The sequence below is a fragment of the Oncorhynchus kisutch genome, linkage group LG15 (genome assembly GCF_002021735.2).
Source record: "Oncorhynchus kisutch isolate 150728-3 linkage group LG15, Okis_V2, whole genome shotgun sequence".
In the NCBI taxonomy this organism is placed as follows: domain Eukaryota; kingdom Metazoa; phylum Chordata; class Actinopteri; order Salmoniformes; family Salmonidae; genus Oncorhynchus; species Oncorhynchus kisutch.
The window spans coordinates 33,181,150-33,197,649 of NC_034188.2; the positions used below are offsets into that span (position 1 = coordinate 33,181,150).

The following is a 16,500-nucleotide window of genomic DNA, read 5'->3' on the forward strand; positions in this document are numbered from 1 at the left end:
GTCAGGTGAGTTTTGGTGTTTGTGTCTGAGGCTCTGTGGCTCTGTGACTTTGATGTTTGGGACTACGGGTTCCACAGGGACAGTTCCCAGATAGATAGAGCACAGGAGCCGTATGTAACATGCATGTCACAGTAGGAGTGCTGATCTAGGGTCAAGTCCCCCATGTCCATGTAGTCTTATTCTTTGTGATCTAAAAGGCGAAACTGATCCAAAAATCAGCATTCACACTGAGACGCTTGAGCTACCCCAGTGAAGACACTGATGAAATACACCCACAAGTCGTTCTGAAACAAGCCCCTGTTGAGCCACAATGACTGCCCTGATATAAACAGGCCAAGAAGACCATAGATCTTCATATTGGTAACAGAGTTATGAGGTGTCTGGGAAAGGTTGGACCTCTCGCAAACACTTAGGAGTCAGAGTGAAAAGGTCAAGAGTTACACAGGGAGGAGAGGAAGAAAGGAGAGGAAGAACAAAGAGCTCAATGTGATATTGTATACAATGTCAGTATAGCATTAGACCTGTGAGGAAACGGTTCCACGCACTTTACTAGCTGAATTGAAGGGAGTACAGTACAGCTTCTCAAAGACACATATACAGTACCTAAAAAGAAGCATCCTACAGAATTCATTTTTTCCCCCTTTATGTCATTGTGTTTGTCTTGCATGCACTCTGGCAAGGTGTCTACTTTTCAATATGGTGGCTGTGCATGTGCGTGTCTGCATGTGTGGCGACGTGTTTGTGTGCATGAGAACACAAGCAAGAGTTTGTGTCAGTGTGTGAGAGATAACATGTACATCTACATATAGTGAAGAATCAGGGCCAAAGGATTGTTATAAATAATCACCTCCAATAGGCCTACAGACTGTTGACGTGTAGGAGAGAGACCGCTGACAATCGTCTTACCAAGGTTGCCACCTAGTGGAATAAAATACTACACGCACAACTATCTTGCGCAATTTGACTATGTAACAGCAGCATCAGTCTGCGTTCCAAACAGAGTTCCAAGCGAATTCAAATGAAGGGATATAGACATTCAAAACAACATGACAAAATACGAACTTGCCGTATTCAAAATCTCTTTATGATGATTTGATGTACATCAGGACGATGGTTGGTAGAGTCTGCTTCACTGTGTTACCCATCATACTCCTTAACAGTAATCACAAAAGTGGCTGGACATCGACGGAGGAATTTTTTGGGGGACTATAGTCATTGTACCTGAATAATAATTTATTTAAATTAACTAGTTGATGGAGTGCCCAAACAAGTGTGAAATAAAAGTCAAAGGTCACAACAGCCAGAACAAAAAACAGAACTCAAACAATTCCTAGCTAATGAGGACCCTCCACAATTTATTTTTATTTAATTAGGCAAGTCAGTTATGAACAAATTCCTATTTCAATGACGGCCTAGGAACAGTGGGTTAACTGCCTTGTTCAGGGGCAGAACGACCTATTTTTACCTAGTCAACTCGGGGATACACTCTAACCAATCGTCTACCTGCCGCCCCGAATCACCACAAATAGAACACTGATCGTCCAATCAGAGCGGACTGGATGCCGCTAACATTCCACTCACAGACAAACTTACACTAACTAAGATCACAATATTTGGGTCTGACGATAACGGTTTTGAGGAGTATAATGAGAAGAACTAAGTATGTTGTTGGTATCTACAGTAACCACAGAGAATATATTGCACATTTTACACTAATTCAAAATATTTCAGTCAATGTTTGTGCTTCAAAATGCTACATTACTGTACATACTATCGTGGCTTTGATACAAATTTTGAACACCTTTCTAATTAGCTTTGTTATTCATCTTCTGTACATTGAGTGAACTCTGTCATAAAGACCATTTAATATGTAAACTGATAAAAGATCTATAGCAGAACTGCTCTAGCATGGTGATGTGCTAATTCTGACTCAAGGTGTGGCACGGAAGGTCAGGGCATAGCTCCACCATAGGGGGTTGGCTGTGCTGACTATGGCCAGTTGGCTGAAAAGCTCAGGAGAAACTGGAGGTAGAGGGGGCTATAGATCAAGACTGGGGGTCAGGGTTGAGTTGTTGGTCGGGAGTCCAGGGCTCAGTTTGGGGAATTCAGGAGGGGTAGAGGGCCTGGACTGGGCCTGGACTGGGTGCCGAGTTGGAGGGGGATGCTAGGTCTGGACTGGGGGGGGGGGGGGGGGGGGGGGGGGTGATGGTGAGTTAATGGGGGTTGCTGGGTCCTGACTGGGGAGGGGTACTAAGGAATATCTGCAGGGCAGGGGTGAAGATCAGGATGGTCCCTAGGACCGACACAGTGAGGAAGGCCCACAGGAAGATCCTGTCCAGAACCTGAGCCACAAACTTCCAGTCCTGGACCACCTGAAAACAGGAAGAACAGGAAAAATCAGGGAAACAGGAACAAATTCAGTATCTTAGTATTACATTATATAAATGACATTACCCTACATATCATGTTGATTAAAACATATAGCATGGTGACCCACCTCTCTGATAAAGTGTTCCTTGCGTATATGGCAGCTGATGTAACGCACGGAGTACGTAGCTCTCTCCAGCATGGTGACCCAGGCTTGACTCTCATCTTCCTTCCCCTCCAGAGGACTCTGTCCATGGGCCCCGCTGCTCCTCTGACCCCCAGACCGGGGATCCTGCTCAGGACTCTCCGGCGCCAGCTCGGGGTAGTGGTACCGGTCAGTGTGGCCCCGCATGCACAGCATCCGAGGTAGCCTCTGAAGGAAGAGGGAACGAACCCAGGGGGACATGGTGTGGTAGGTGGCTGAGGACCGGTGGTGCACGTTGATGACAAACACTGTGACGATGATGGAGAGGGTGACGAAGATCATGATGAAGAGGAGGTACTCCCCGATGAGAGGGATGACCTTGGAGGAAGACGGGATGATCTCTTCTATGACCAGGAGGAACACAGTGAGAGACACAAGGACGGAGGTGGAGAGAGAGAGCTTCTCCCCTTCATCAGATGGCAGATAGAACACCAGCACGGTCAGGAACGACAGACCGAGGCACGGGATAATTAGAAACAGTGTATAGAACAACGGAAGACGTTTCAGAATGAACGAGTACGTTATAAAGGGGAAGGAATAAAGCCCATCTCGCCGGTTTCCTCTGGCCCCCGTGGCGTTCAGGATCTCCCACTCGCCGTTGTCGAAGAAGTCCTTCCTGTCGACATAGTCGTCTAACAGGATCATGTCCACCATGTTACCATCGTAGGTCCAGGAGCCAAACTTCATGGAGCAGTTCTGTCTGTCGAAGGGGAAGAAGGTGACGTCCATAGTGCAGGCCGACTTGTAGCTGGCCGGAGGGGTCCACGTGATTCTACCGTTGGACTTAACGATGGCTTTGGTCATCAGGGAGCCCTCGAACCGCCCGTCAGCACTGGGAGAGGAGAGAGGGGCAGGGGGTAAGATTAGGGTTAATATTATGGTTAGGGTGTGTATAAGTCCGAAACTTATTTTACTAGCACCTTGTACTTCCACTTTTTGTATTATTTTGAGCATGGATTAATATAATTATATGATTTTTGTATCTCGGCCTGGTTTTGAGTACAAGTACTTTTTGAACTCAGATATTTTTTCCCCCGACACACTGGCCGCCTTTCATTGTAGCCTGAGAGCTAACCTCCATACTGGCTCTCTAGTGTGTATAAAACATATCTTTTTCAGGAATACATCAAACAAACAAAAAGGATATAGAGTATCAATGTGGGCTATTAGTGTGAAAATAGGTGGAGGTTACACTGTCTTGTCTGAAGACTTTATGCTAAATGGAACCCTTCATAACACGTGACATCATCATTGAGCTTACTTCTCATAGAGCACAATGTCGGGCAACCAGATGGTCTCAGATGGAACTCTGATCGATGTGATCCCACCATAGTCCTCAGGGTTCCATCGCAGTTTATAATCTATCCACTCCTGTTGAGGGGGAAAAAAACAGATTGTTATCCATCTATTCTCTTCTGTGGACAACAGTTTCTATGCCTCTTACAAGCTAAAGTTACACACAACCCCCCCTTCTCCTCACCTGCCACAGCCACACATTAGTGGTCATCAGCTGGTTCTTCTCATCCTGTGTGTGTGTGTATGTGAGAGCGAGAGAGAAAGAGAGGTCATGTAGAGTGGAGCAGAGGAGAGGAGACATCCAGGTTAGAAATGTGTATCGGATGTCATTTAAAATGGAATCAGATTTTGCTGTCTGTTCCATTTCCTTTTTACACTATGTCATGATTACACCTTAAACCATTTCTAAATGTATCACTCGTGCAATTTATATTGATAGGCTACATGAAGGTTCTGCCTTTATTATTTTAGTCTGGTATTAGAGCATAAGCCTAAGCTTTTAGGGCCAAACCGTACGGTCGTCAAATAGCCAACACGCCAATCGCCAAATGCTTTTGGGAACGGGCATAAAACGTTAACATCAATCCACGGATTCAAAAAGGACAAGAGTCAGAGTTGAAATCATTAGGAGAAAAATCTGCATAATGGAGAGTTGAAAATAAAGGGCCTGAAAAGTCATGTTTTAGAAAGATCTGGTGACGGATTGTGAGGCGCTACACAAAATGCCAGTCACAAGATGGGGACTTCACATACTGTAGGCCTATGTCACGTCAAGGGAACTGTAGCCTACTGTTCAGATGGGCTAAAATGGAACTGAAATCTGGACACCGACTGTATATCCATAACCTCTCCACCAAACTGAAATTCTTCTGACTAGCTTGGAAAGACCATACCGTGCAATATAGAAGAGCCCTCACAGCTGCTCGATCAGCCTATTTTTCCAACCTAATGAGAATAAGAAGCCAACATATTTTTGATACTGTCCCAAAGCTAACTAAAAAGCAGCATTCCAAGAGAGGATGGCTTTTTACTTCAGCAGTGATGAATTCATGAAATTCTTAGATGAAAAGATTATGATCATTAGAAAGCAAAATTACAGACTCCTCTTTGAATCTGAGAATTTCTCCAAAACTCAGTTGTCCTGAAGCTGCACAGAACTGCCAGGGCCTAGAATCAATGGAGACACTCAAGTTTTTTAATCCTATATCTCTTGATACAGTCACAAAAATAGTCAGCTGCATACTGGACACTAATCCAACTAAACTACTGAAAGAGCTACTTCCTGTGCTTGGCCCTCCTATGTTGAACATAAATGACTCCCTAACCCCCAGATGTGTACCATACTCACAAAAAAAAGTGGCAGTATTAAAGCTTCTCTTGAAAAAGACAAATCTTGACCCGGAAAATCTTTTTTTTTTAAATGTAAACTATTGGCCTATAACGAATCCCCCACTTCACGCAATTTCTTTTAAAAGTTGTTGCGCAGCTTACGGGCAGTTGCGACCTGTCGTTCAGGGCAGGAGAGGCAGAGCCCCACCTGTTTTGAGCCCCACATTTTTTGCAAATGTTTTTGACGTTGCCTGTTATTTTGGCATTAACACATGTCACATATCAGTTTGTAAAATATATATATATTTTTTTTAACTATTAGCCTATATCTAATCACCCATTTTGAAAAATCTGTTGTGCAGCAACTCACTGCCTCCTGAAGAGAAATAATGTATACGAACAGCTTCATTCAGGTTTGAGACCCAATCATAAAACTGAACTCATGAAGAGGGTAAATGACCTTTTAATGCATCTGTCCTCATGCTCCTAGACCTTAGTACCGTTTGACACCATCAATCACCACATTCTTTGGAGAGATTGGAAACCCTAATTGGTTTACACAGACAAATTATTGCCTGGTTTAGATCTTATCTGTCGGAAAGATATGTTTGTCTCTGGATGTAAGTTTCGGGTTTTTCTCAAGTTTCCGTTTCAGGACCACTATTGTTTTCACTATATATTCTACCTCTTGATGTCATTCGGAAAAACAATGTCAACTTTCACTGCTTTGTGAATGACACACATGTACATTTTGATGAGACATGGTGAAGCCCCAAAATTGCTTGCCCTGGAAGCCTGTTTCAGATAAAGGAAGTGAATGGCAGAAAATTGTTTACTTTTAAACTCAGACAAAACAGAGATGCTAGGTCTAGGTCAAGAAATAAAGAGATCTGTTTGATCTGACAATTAATCTTGATGGTTGTACAGTCGTCTGAAATTAAACTGAAAGACCTCGGTGGTACTCTGGACCCTGACCTCGCTTTTGACAAACATATCAAGAATATTTCAAAGGCAGCTTTCTTCCATCTTCGTAACAATGCAAAAAAATCTGAAACATTTTGTCTAAAAATGATGCAGAAAAGCTAATCCATGATTTTGTCACTTCTAGATTAGAATACTACAATTCTTTGTTTGCCGGCTGCCCGGATAAAGCACTATATCAATTTCAGTTAGTGCTAAATACGGCTGCTAGGATGTTGCCTCGAAACCTCCAGTGCTAGCCACTCTACACTGGCTTCCTGTTAAGACTAGGGCTGATTAAGTTTTTACTGCTAACCTACAAGGCATTACATTGACTTGCTCTTACCCATCTCTCTGATTTGATCCTGTCGTACACACTTACACGTACGCTACGGTCCACCAAATGTTGGGCTTTATCCTATAGAGATACATTTTTATGGAGTGGTCTGCCTATACATGTGAGAGACGCAGACTGTGTATCGACTTTAAGTCTTTACTGAAGACTCATCTCTTCAGTAGGTTCAATGATTGAGTGCAGTCTGGTCCAGGGGTGCGAAGGTGAACGACAAGGCAGTGCTGCTTGCTGTCTCTTCCTGGCCGGCTCCCCTTTCTCCACTGGGATTCTCTGCCTCTGGCCCTATTGCGGGCAGTGGCGACCCGTCGTTCAGGGCAGGAGGGGCAGACTGACACCTCTTTGAGACCCAAATTTGTTGCTTTTTTTTGTTATTAAGACTTGTCACATATCAGTTTGTAAACAACGTTATATATATATATATATATACACACATATACACACACACAGTTGAAGTTGAAAGTTCACAAACACCTTAGCCAAATACATTTAAACTCAGTTTTTCACAATTCCTGACATTTAATCCTAGTAAAAAATTCCCTGTCTTAGGTCAGTTAGGCTCCCCACTTTATTTTAAGAATGTGAAATGTCAGAATAATAGAGAGAATTATTTATACCAGCTTTTATTTCTTTCATCACATTCCCAGTGGGTCAGAAGTTTACTTACACTCAATTAGTATTTGGTAGCATTGCCTTTAAATTGTTTAACTTGGGTCAAACGTTTTGGGTAGCCTTCCACAAGCTTCCCACAATAAATTGGGTGAATTTTGTCCCATTCCTCCTGACAGAGCTGGTGTAACTGAGTCAGGTTTGTAGGCCTCCTTGCTTGCACACGCTTTTTCAGTTCTACCCACACATTTTCTATAGGATTGAGGTCAGGGCTTTGTGATGGTCACTCCAATACCTTGACTTTGTTGTCCTCAAGCCATTTTGCCACAACTTTGGAAGTATGCTTTGGAAGTATGCTTTCTCCAGAAAGTACGATCTTTGTCCCCATGTGCAGTTGCAAACCGTAGTCTAGCTTTTTTAATGGCGGTTTTGGAGCAGTGTCTTCTTCCTTGCTGAGCGGCCTTTCAGGTTATGTCGATATAGGACTCGTTTTACTGTGGATATAAATACTATTGTACCAGTTTCCTCCAGCATTTTCACAAGGTCCTTCGATATTGTTCTGGGATTGATTTGCACTTTTCACACCAAAGTATGTTCATCTCTAGGAGACAGAACGCATCTCCTTCGTGAGCGGTATGACGGCTGCGTGGTCCCATGGTGTTTATACTTGCGTACTATTGCTTGTACAGATGAACGTGGTATCTTCAGGCGTTTGGAAATTGCTCCCAAGGATGACCCAGACTTGTGGAGGTCTACAATTGTTTTTCTGAAGTCTTGGCTGATTTCTTTTGATTTTCAAATGATGTCAAGCAAAGAGGCACTGATTTTGAAGGTAGGCCTTGACATACATCAAAAAGTACACCTCCAATTGACTCATATTATGTCATTTAGCATATCAGAAGCTTCTAAAGCCATGACATTATTTTCTGGAATTTTCCAAGCTGTTTAAAGGCACAGTCCACTTAGTGTATGTAAACTTCTGACCTACTGGAATTGTGATAATGAATTATAAGTGACATAATCGTTCTGTAAACAATTGTTGGAAAAATGACTTTTGTCATGCGCATAAGAGATGTCCTCACCGACTTGCCAAAACTATAGTTTGTTAACAAGAAATTTGTGGAGTGGTTGAAAAACTTGTTTTAATGACTCCAACCTAAGTGTATGTAAACTTCTGACTTCAACTGTATGTACTTATGGAAAACATAGGGACCACAATGGAAGTAAGTCCCTGAGACAAAAAACCCTCAACCTCCAGATCAGTATGAGGGTGGAGTTTAAGTTTAATTCTTACAAGGTTGGCTTATTCTTTAGATGTTTGGGGATGCTAATGAACCATAATCAAAGTGACACTGGACTAATGCATTTGCGTGTCTATAGCTACACCTGTATATGTTTCCATGCAATTGGTGACAGATGTTCATGTGAATATTCTATCTTTCCATTTCAGAGTTTCTTTTAGGATCATTTGGTGCAAGATGACATGACACTGAAGATTTTAGTTTACATAGTCCAGAGGTGGACTGTAACCTAATACAGGACAGACGGCTAGCAACACTGGCACCACTTATCAGCCTGAAGCAGAGCACTTCTCTCTATCGCTTTCTCCTGTGATTCACCTCTCTCTTCCTATCCCTCTTACTCCTGTGCTTCAGCTCACTCCCCCTCCCCCCCAATCTCTTTTCCTATATTCTTTCATTCTCATTATTTGGTATGATATCAGTTGGTATTTACAACCTCTCTTTTTGAGTTGAAACAATTACGTACATGCCACAGACATCTCCCCTCAGAGCGAGAGATATGCATCCTGCTGTTTGTTTAAGCAAGGTTCATATTTAAGACCATGAATGGGACTGTTCTATTGGCTGCTTGTGTTCTTTGACAGAAGAGCTAAAACAGCTCACCTTATCAAATCAGGCCCTGAAAAGTGTAAAGCTCTGTTGGAAAAGAGCGTGTTCCCGAGAGTTTCATAAAACGAGAGAAAAAGCTAGATAAAAGTCCCACTGAGGCCACCAGCTTTATTTCAGGACCTTGGTCAGCTCAGGAGTGTGCTCAGTGTTCCACTGTGGTTTATAAGATTCCTTTCTTTCAGCATTACTTGTTTGAGCAACATGGACAGGGTCAGAATTACAAGAACTACGTGGCTCAAGCAATTCAGACAAGATATTTTGAGACGTCCATGTCTTTTACCGCTTGTTTATATGGCAAGGTCTTTCGCCGCGGTGCGCGTTTAGCGTGTGTGCGTTCGTGCCTGTGCATGCATACGGCATCCTCACCACGTCCACCAGCTGTGAGATCTTGAGTCCAAAGCGTACTGTGACCGTGTCGTTGGCGTGCTGGATGGGCCGGACCCAGCGCTGGTACCCCTGGAACAGGTTCCTTAACAGGAGGTCCTCCATCTCAGCCAGAGAGCCAAACTCACCTGTGGATGGGAGAGGAAGGGGGGGGGGGGGGGGGGAGAGTTTAAATGGGCTGAGAGAAGAGAGAAAGCTCAATGTCAATTAAACATATATTTTGAATATAAAATGTTTAAGCGTCACAGACCAAAAGGTGTCTAATTTTAGTTTAGCACGTAGATGGTGTTTACTGGGGTTGCATGAGAAGAGGTTGAGTAATACGAATCAGAGTATGAACAAACAGCTGAACAATGACACAGGAGTTGGGGTGGAGCAGAGAGCCAGACAGAAGGCTAGTGGGACACAGACACTGCAACCCGGCAGCCTGTGGCTGATTCTCAAAGGACTTGAAACTCCTCTGAATCTCCTCCAGGAGAGATGAGTGTGTAGCTTAAAGGATGTGTTTTTTGTGGTGTCGGTTTATCCCTCCCTGGCTTTCTGTATGCTTTGGACACTTGGACAGCCTCGGTGTAGGTGCAAGCTGGTGGCGCTGATATTCGGCAGTCTCAGCCACAGGCTTGACCGTGGCCTCCAGATTGCAGGGCCTGACAAAAACTAGGGCAAAGCAATTGGCTAGGTTCCGCTCTGTTTCAGCTGTCGTGTGCAGCCTAGCTGTTTGGAGAGGGAGGTACTCGCTGTACCCTTGAGGGCCGTACATACAGGGACCTTTGAAATAGTAGATCCTTTTTTTGAAAAATATGATTGGTGGATTAAAATAAAGTGTTTCAAATGTGTGGGTGTGGGTGTGCATGTGCCCAATAACCTGCAGCTAGAGCGAATTTACCCTCCGGCTCCCATTCTGTCAGCCTTCACATAATTTCCTTCCAGGAATCAAAACTGTATTACATTAGAAATAAAATGCAACCCTCTACTTAGATGTTGCCATCTTCAACATAACCTTCACACATATATACCAATCGTTTACGAATAGCCCTGGGGTGTTACTGACAAATGGGAATTACCCTTCAATAATTCAATAGATATTATGACCGTTAGTTTCAGAAAGAGAACAGAAGGGGAGACAGACACTGTCACCTGACACCGTGTCTGTCACTGCTTCCATCGACCGGTTCTGTCTGTCAGCAGAAACTGAAACAGACCGGCGCGAGCGTCCTCCGGAGATTGATTCTGGTTGCTTGGAGAAACAGGCGCACAGCTTATGCTTCCAGTTTGTCAGATGGAATATGAGTAATTGGAATCTCGAGGAAGGTCATATCGTAACTTGGATGTAAGGCCAGATGTGTTATACTCCCCCCGTGACTTGGATAGAGGAACCTCTATTTCCATCCTAACCTAGTGCACTTTTCAGTTCCATATAGGCTATCCCTCGCAAGCACCACACGTTTATAACTCTAACTCACCCTACTTATCGTACAAGACATGCAATTGTTCCAGTTCCTGTACTTACCGGGGATGGTGCCGAGACAAAACGCACACATCGCCGAAAGGACAAGCACAGATACCCGCAAATTCATGATGATTCTCATCCGCTCTGTAGAGGCTTCTATAAACTAATATCATGCATTAAAGACATACAACTTCTCGAGAGCCCCCGTAGCAATGAACAAGTCTCATAATTCCGTTAGCAACGCTGACAATGAAAAATAAACCCTATCTAATATTAAAAACGAGCCTTCCACTGATCTCCCCGTGAACAAAACTCCAGTTGCGTGGAGGACTGGCACCGACGGCTGTTCTGCACATCTCTCCAGCGTGTGGCGCGGTGACAAAGAGGAAGGAGCAGAGCGGGAGTTTGAATGGGGTTTAAACGTGATCCTAAACCAATCAGAGGAACAGCTAAGGATCCACAGCACCCTGGCAGATGACCGTACGTGCATGCGCACCTGAGGGGAAACCGTAGCACGTAGACTAAACTCTTCAAATTTAGCTGTTGTTGTAATGATCTTCTGAGACACTGGGAGATGGCTTGGTAGCCTAATATATCGCAGCAGTTTGAAAGACGAAGAGGTTCATGTCTGTTGAAAGTCCACGTGCAGGGCACGGACTGTCCACTAGGGCGCGCTTAAAGCAGTGAAGTCGGGATGGATGTCAGCAGATGATTCCCGGTAGTTTCAGTTGATAAAATATATGATACAAAAAGTCTTACCAGTTCTTCATCCTAAGCGATGCCCATAAAAGGTTTAGCATCAGCCTGTCCTCAAAGAGGAAAGTGAGTGGTGCTAGACCCTCACCTCTATTGATATCCTACTTAGAGAGGGAGTCCTTTACTGTGAGAAGGGGGGAAGAGGGAAGGATGGCTGACTCGGTGCTTTATGAAACTAAACAAAATCTTCTTCTGACCTAATGCTGACATGGCACATCACTAGAGATGGCACATCACTCTCTCTCTCTCACACTCACTCTCTCTCTCATTCGTTTATCTCTTTCTCACTCTCTCAAATATATATCTTTCTCTCTCTCTCTCTCTCTCTCTGTCTCCCTCTGTCTGTCTGTTTCTCTCTCTCTCTGAGACTGTTTTTCTATGTTGATGTTCACCCTGTCATTTTCCATCAGTTAGTCAGCCTCAGAGTTCTGAGTTGGAGTCTCAGATACTGTCTCAGAGTTCTGACTCTATCATGTGTCACCACACACAGACTCTGATAGCCCCTGACAGGGCCTGCTTGACGTGGCCCAACCAAACACACTGCTGATCCAGAAGCCTCTCTGGGTCAGGAACCAAGCCAGTGAGCTCTAACCTTACACCACACCCTATCCTGCTGCTGTGGAATCTAATATATCATATCTTAGGAACTGGGTGGTTTGAGCCCTAAATGCTGATTGGCTGATAGCCATGATATCAGAACGTATACCACGGGTGCTCTAATTATGTTTATAATAGCAATAAGGCACCTCCGGGGTTTTTCTTATGTGTTGCGCCGTGCATAAGAACAGCCCTTAGCCGAGGTATATTGGCCATATACCACACCCCCTCGGGCCTTATTGCTGAAATATAATATGCCATTTAATATGCCATCTACAGTATGTGTGTGCGTGTGTCTATCTCTCTAGCTGGGCTGTGTCGACATCCTTTGCTTTGTCCAGTAATATTCTCTTGTCTTTGTCTGTCTGGCTCTTATCCAGTTCCTCTGTTTTTCTTTGTCTTTCTGCCTCTCATTTGGTTCCACCCCCTCTCTTTCTCTCACTCTCTCTCTCTCTCTGGGAGATTAATCCGTGTGTTTTCTCTCTCTCTCTCTCTCTCTCCCTCTCTCTCTCTCTCTCTCTCTGGGAGATTAATCAGTGTGTTTTCTCTCTCTCTCTCTCTCTCTCTCTCTCTCTCTCTCTCTCTCTCTCTCTCTCTCTCTCTCTCTCTCGTGGCTGAGTACAGACTATTCTATTTTAATTTCATTTTCTCTCTCCATCTCAGCCCAAGAATTCCAAGGTAACCTGACTAAATGACTATCGCCCTGTAACACTCACATCTGTAGCCCTTAAATGCTTTGAAAGACTGGTCATGGCTCGCATCAACACCATCTTCCCAGAAAGCTGTACCCACTTTCAATTCACAAACCATCCCAACAGATCCACAGATGACGCAATCTCTATTGTACTCCACACTGCCCTTTCCCACCTGGACAAAAGGAACACCTATGCGAGAATGCTGTTCATTGACTACAGCTCAGCGTTCAACACCAGTATGCCCTCTAAGCTCATCACTAAGCTAAGGACCCTGGGATTAAACACCTCCTGCAACTGGATCTTGGACTTCTTGACGGGCCGCCCCCAGGTGGTAAGGGTAGGCAACAACACATCCACCACACTGACCTGGCATTGTGGTGCCAGGACAACAACCTCTCCCTCAACGTCAGCAAGACAAAGGAGGTGATCGTGGACTACAGGAAACGGAGGGCCGAGCATGTCCCCATCCACATCGATGGAGCTGTTCTGGAACAGGTCGAGAGCTTCAAGTTCCTCTGTGTCCACATCACTAAGGATCTATCATGGTCCACACACATCAACACAGTCGTGAAGAGGGCACAACAACGCCTCTTCCCCCTCAGGAGGTTGAAAATATTTGTCATGGGCCCTCAGATCTTCAAAAGGTTCTACAGCTGCACCATTGAGAGTATATTGACTGGCTGCATCACCACTTGGTATGGCAACTGTTTGGCATCCGACCGCAAGGCGCTACAAGAGTATTGTGTACAGGCCCAGTACAGGAAGGCCCTAAAAATGGTCAAAGACCCCAGCCACCCAAGTAATAGACTGTTCTCTCTGCTACTGCATAGCAAGTGGTACCATGCACCAGGTATGGAACCAACAGGACCCTGAACAGCTTCTACCCCAAGCTATAAGACTGCTAAATAGTAAGTTACATCTGCATTGATCCTTTTTGCACTAATCTCTTTTGACTCATCCCATACGCTGCTGTTACTGTTTATCATCTGTCCTGTTGCCTAGTCACTTTATGTGCCGGGGCCAGTGAGTGTGAGTCTGAGCAGCACATCACCATGACTGAATGTCAGCACAAGGTGTTTCACAGTGCGAGAGAACAACCAGTAGAGGCACAGAGTGACCACCAGGTGGGAGAGCTGGGGCGTGTGTGTGCATGCACTTGTGAGAGAACTGGGCAGAGCGTCGGGATTAGCGTGGCATAATTGGGTGAGCAAGAGCGTACCCCGAGGGGCACGGCGAAGTGCCAACCTCCTCAGAGAGAGAGAGACAGATGGGGAGACAGAGAGATACACACAGAGAGAGCAATGAGACCCAACCAAATCATGAGAAAACAAAAAGATAATTACTTGACACGTTGGAAAGAATTGACAAAAAATACTGAGCAAACTAGAATGCTATTTGGGCCTTAACAAGAGAGTACACAGTGGCAGAATACCTGTCCACTGTGACTGACCCAAAATGAAGGAAAGCTTTGACTATGTACAGACTTAGTGAGCATAGCCTTGCTATCGAGAAAGGTCGCCGTAGGCAGACCTGGCTCTCAAGAGAAGACAGGCTATGTGCTCACTGCCCACAAAATGAGGTGGGAACTGAGCTGCACTTCCGACCCACCTGAACATATTAGAGGCACATATTTCCCTCAGATTACACAGACCCAGAAAGAATTCGAAACAAATCAAATTTTAGTAAACTTCCATATCTATTGGGTGAAATGCCGCAGTGTGCCATCACAGTAGCAATATTTGTGACTTGTTGCCACAAGAAAAGGGCAACCAGTGAAGAACAAAAACAATTGTAAATACAACCCATATTTATGTTTATTTATTTTCCCTTTTTTACTTGAACTATTTGCACATCGTTACAACACCGTATATATACATACTATGGCACTCCACACTGCCCTTTCCCACCTGGACAAAAGGGATGTGAGAATGCTGTTCATTGACTACAGCTCAGTGTTCAACACTATAGTACCCACAAAGCTCATCCCTAAGCTAAGGACCATGGCACTGAACACCTCCCTCTGCAACTGGATCCTGGATTTCCTGACGGGCCACCCCCAGGTGGTAAGGGTAGGCAACAACACATCTGCCACGCTGATCCTCAACATCCTGACCGGTTGCATCACCGCCTGGTATGGAAACTGCTCGGCATCCGACCGTAAGGCGCTACAGAGGGTAGTGCATATGGCCCAGTACATCATTTGGGCCGAGTTTCCTGCCATCCAGGACCAATATACTAGGCGGTGTCAGAGGAAGGACCTAAAAATTGTCAACGACTCCAGTCAACCAAGTCATAGACTGTTCTCTCTGCTACCGCACGGGAAGCGGTACCGGAGCGCCAAGTCGGGGTCCAAAAGGCTCCTTAACAGCTTCTACCCCCATAAGACTGCTGAACAATTCATCAAATCACCACCTGGACTATTCACATTGAACCCACTCCCCTTTTTATTTAATTTCTTACTTTAGTTTATTTAGTCAATATTTTCTTAACTCTATTTATTGAACTGCATTGCTGGTTAAGGGCTTGTAAGTAAGCAATTTGATTTGACATGAAATGTCTTTATTCTTTTGGAACATTTGTGAGTGTAATGTTTATTGTTCATTTTTGATTGTTTATTTCACTTTTGTTTATTATCTATTTCACTTGCTTTGGCAATGTCAACATATGCTTCCCATGCCAATAAAGCCCCTTGAATTAAATTTAATTGAGAGAGAGAGAGAGAAAGAGAGAGAGTGAGAGAGAGAGATAAAGACAGAGCGATACACAGAGAGAGATAGAGAGAGATAGGGACAGATTGAGACAGAGAAACATACCGATTCATCTCCCAGAGAAAATAACCACATGAAAACACATAAATTAACTCCTCGCAGATCACAATGATGGAAATGTGTGTGTGTGTGTGTGTGTGTGTGTGTGTGTGTGTGTGTGTGTGTGTGTGTGTGTGTGTGTGTGTGTGTGTGTGTTGTGTGTGTGTGTGTGTGTGGTGTGTGTGTGTGTGTGTGTGTGTGTGTGTGTTGTGCTTTTTATGTATGAGGAGGTTAAACCATTGAAGGAAAGAGTTCAGCTGCCAACAGAAAGCATCTGATAATCAATTATGGCATTTACTCTTGTCTAGAACAGCCACACATTTAAAGCTGACAGACAGATTTACTGTTAAGAATAGCAGTATGCATTAAATTAGTCACATGAGAGAGAGAGAGAGAGAGAGAGAGGGGTACTGTGGGAAACCAGGCAGGAAGTGCACTTTCTCTCTTTTGTATTTCTATTCCTCTCTGCTCTTTGTTCCGTGGAAGTAGTCAGGAAATATGAGACTAATTATCACAATGAAATTATCCTGATTTTCCGCTCCACTTGGAGCCGTGGGCCGGACAGCTGCTGCCTCTGAGAGGCTCCCGCTCACTCAGTGCCTGCCCGATTTCTAATCACTTGGAAAAGGGAATTCTCGCGGGCTAGAAACCTGCACGCCGGTTCCCTTCACAGGCGATGGGGGGCCCAGCGTTGCAGTGTGTGTGTGACAGTACTTGTGCTTACCGTGCCTTACCCCCGACGTGCCTCTCTCTCTCTCTCTCTCTCTCTCTCTCGCTCTCCTC

General features: G+C 44.5%; 1 protein-coding gene across 1 annotated transcript; it reads right to left on the minus strand.

The window, feature by feature from the left end:
- Positions 1–1,073: 1,073 nt before the first annotated feature.
- LOC109905969 (neuronal acetylcholine receptor subunit non-alpha-3) lies at positions 1,074–11,254 on the minus strand. The gene is made up of 6 exons (XM_031790131.1): positions 10,923–11,254; positions 9,395–9,540; positions 4,053–4,097; positions 3,834–3,943; positions 2,498–3,404; positions 1,074–2,372 (listed from the first exon to the last, which is right to left on the minus strand). Exons 1-6 carry the CDS (start codon positions 10,999–11,001, stop codon positions 2,214–2,216), a joined length of 1,446 nt encoding a protein of 481 aa, XP_031645991.1. The 5' UTR covers positions 11,002–11,254; the 3' UTR covers positions 1,074–2,213.
- Between the last annotated feature and the right edge of the window lie 5,246 nt (positions 11,255–16,500).

Coding starts and splice junctions, on each gene's coding strand:
- LOC109905969 (XM_031790131.1), bottom strand. CDS start 11,001: ATGAGAATCATCATGAATTTGCGGGTATCTGTGCTTGTCCTTTCGGCG. Junction 9,541..10,922: donor TTGTCTCGGCACCATCCCCG/GTAAGTACAGGA, acceptor TCCCATCCACAG/GTGAGTTTGGCTCTCTGGCT. Junction 2,373..2,497: donor AGGAACACTTTATCAGAGAG/GTGGGTCACCAT, acceptor TCCTGTTTTCAG/GTGGTCCAGGACTGGAAGTT.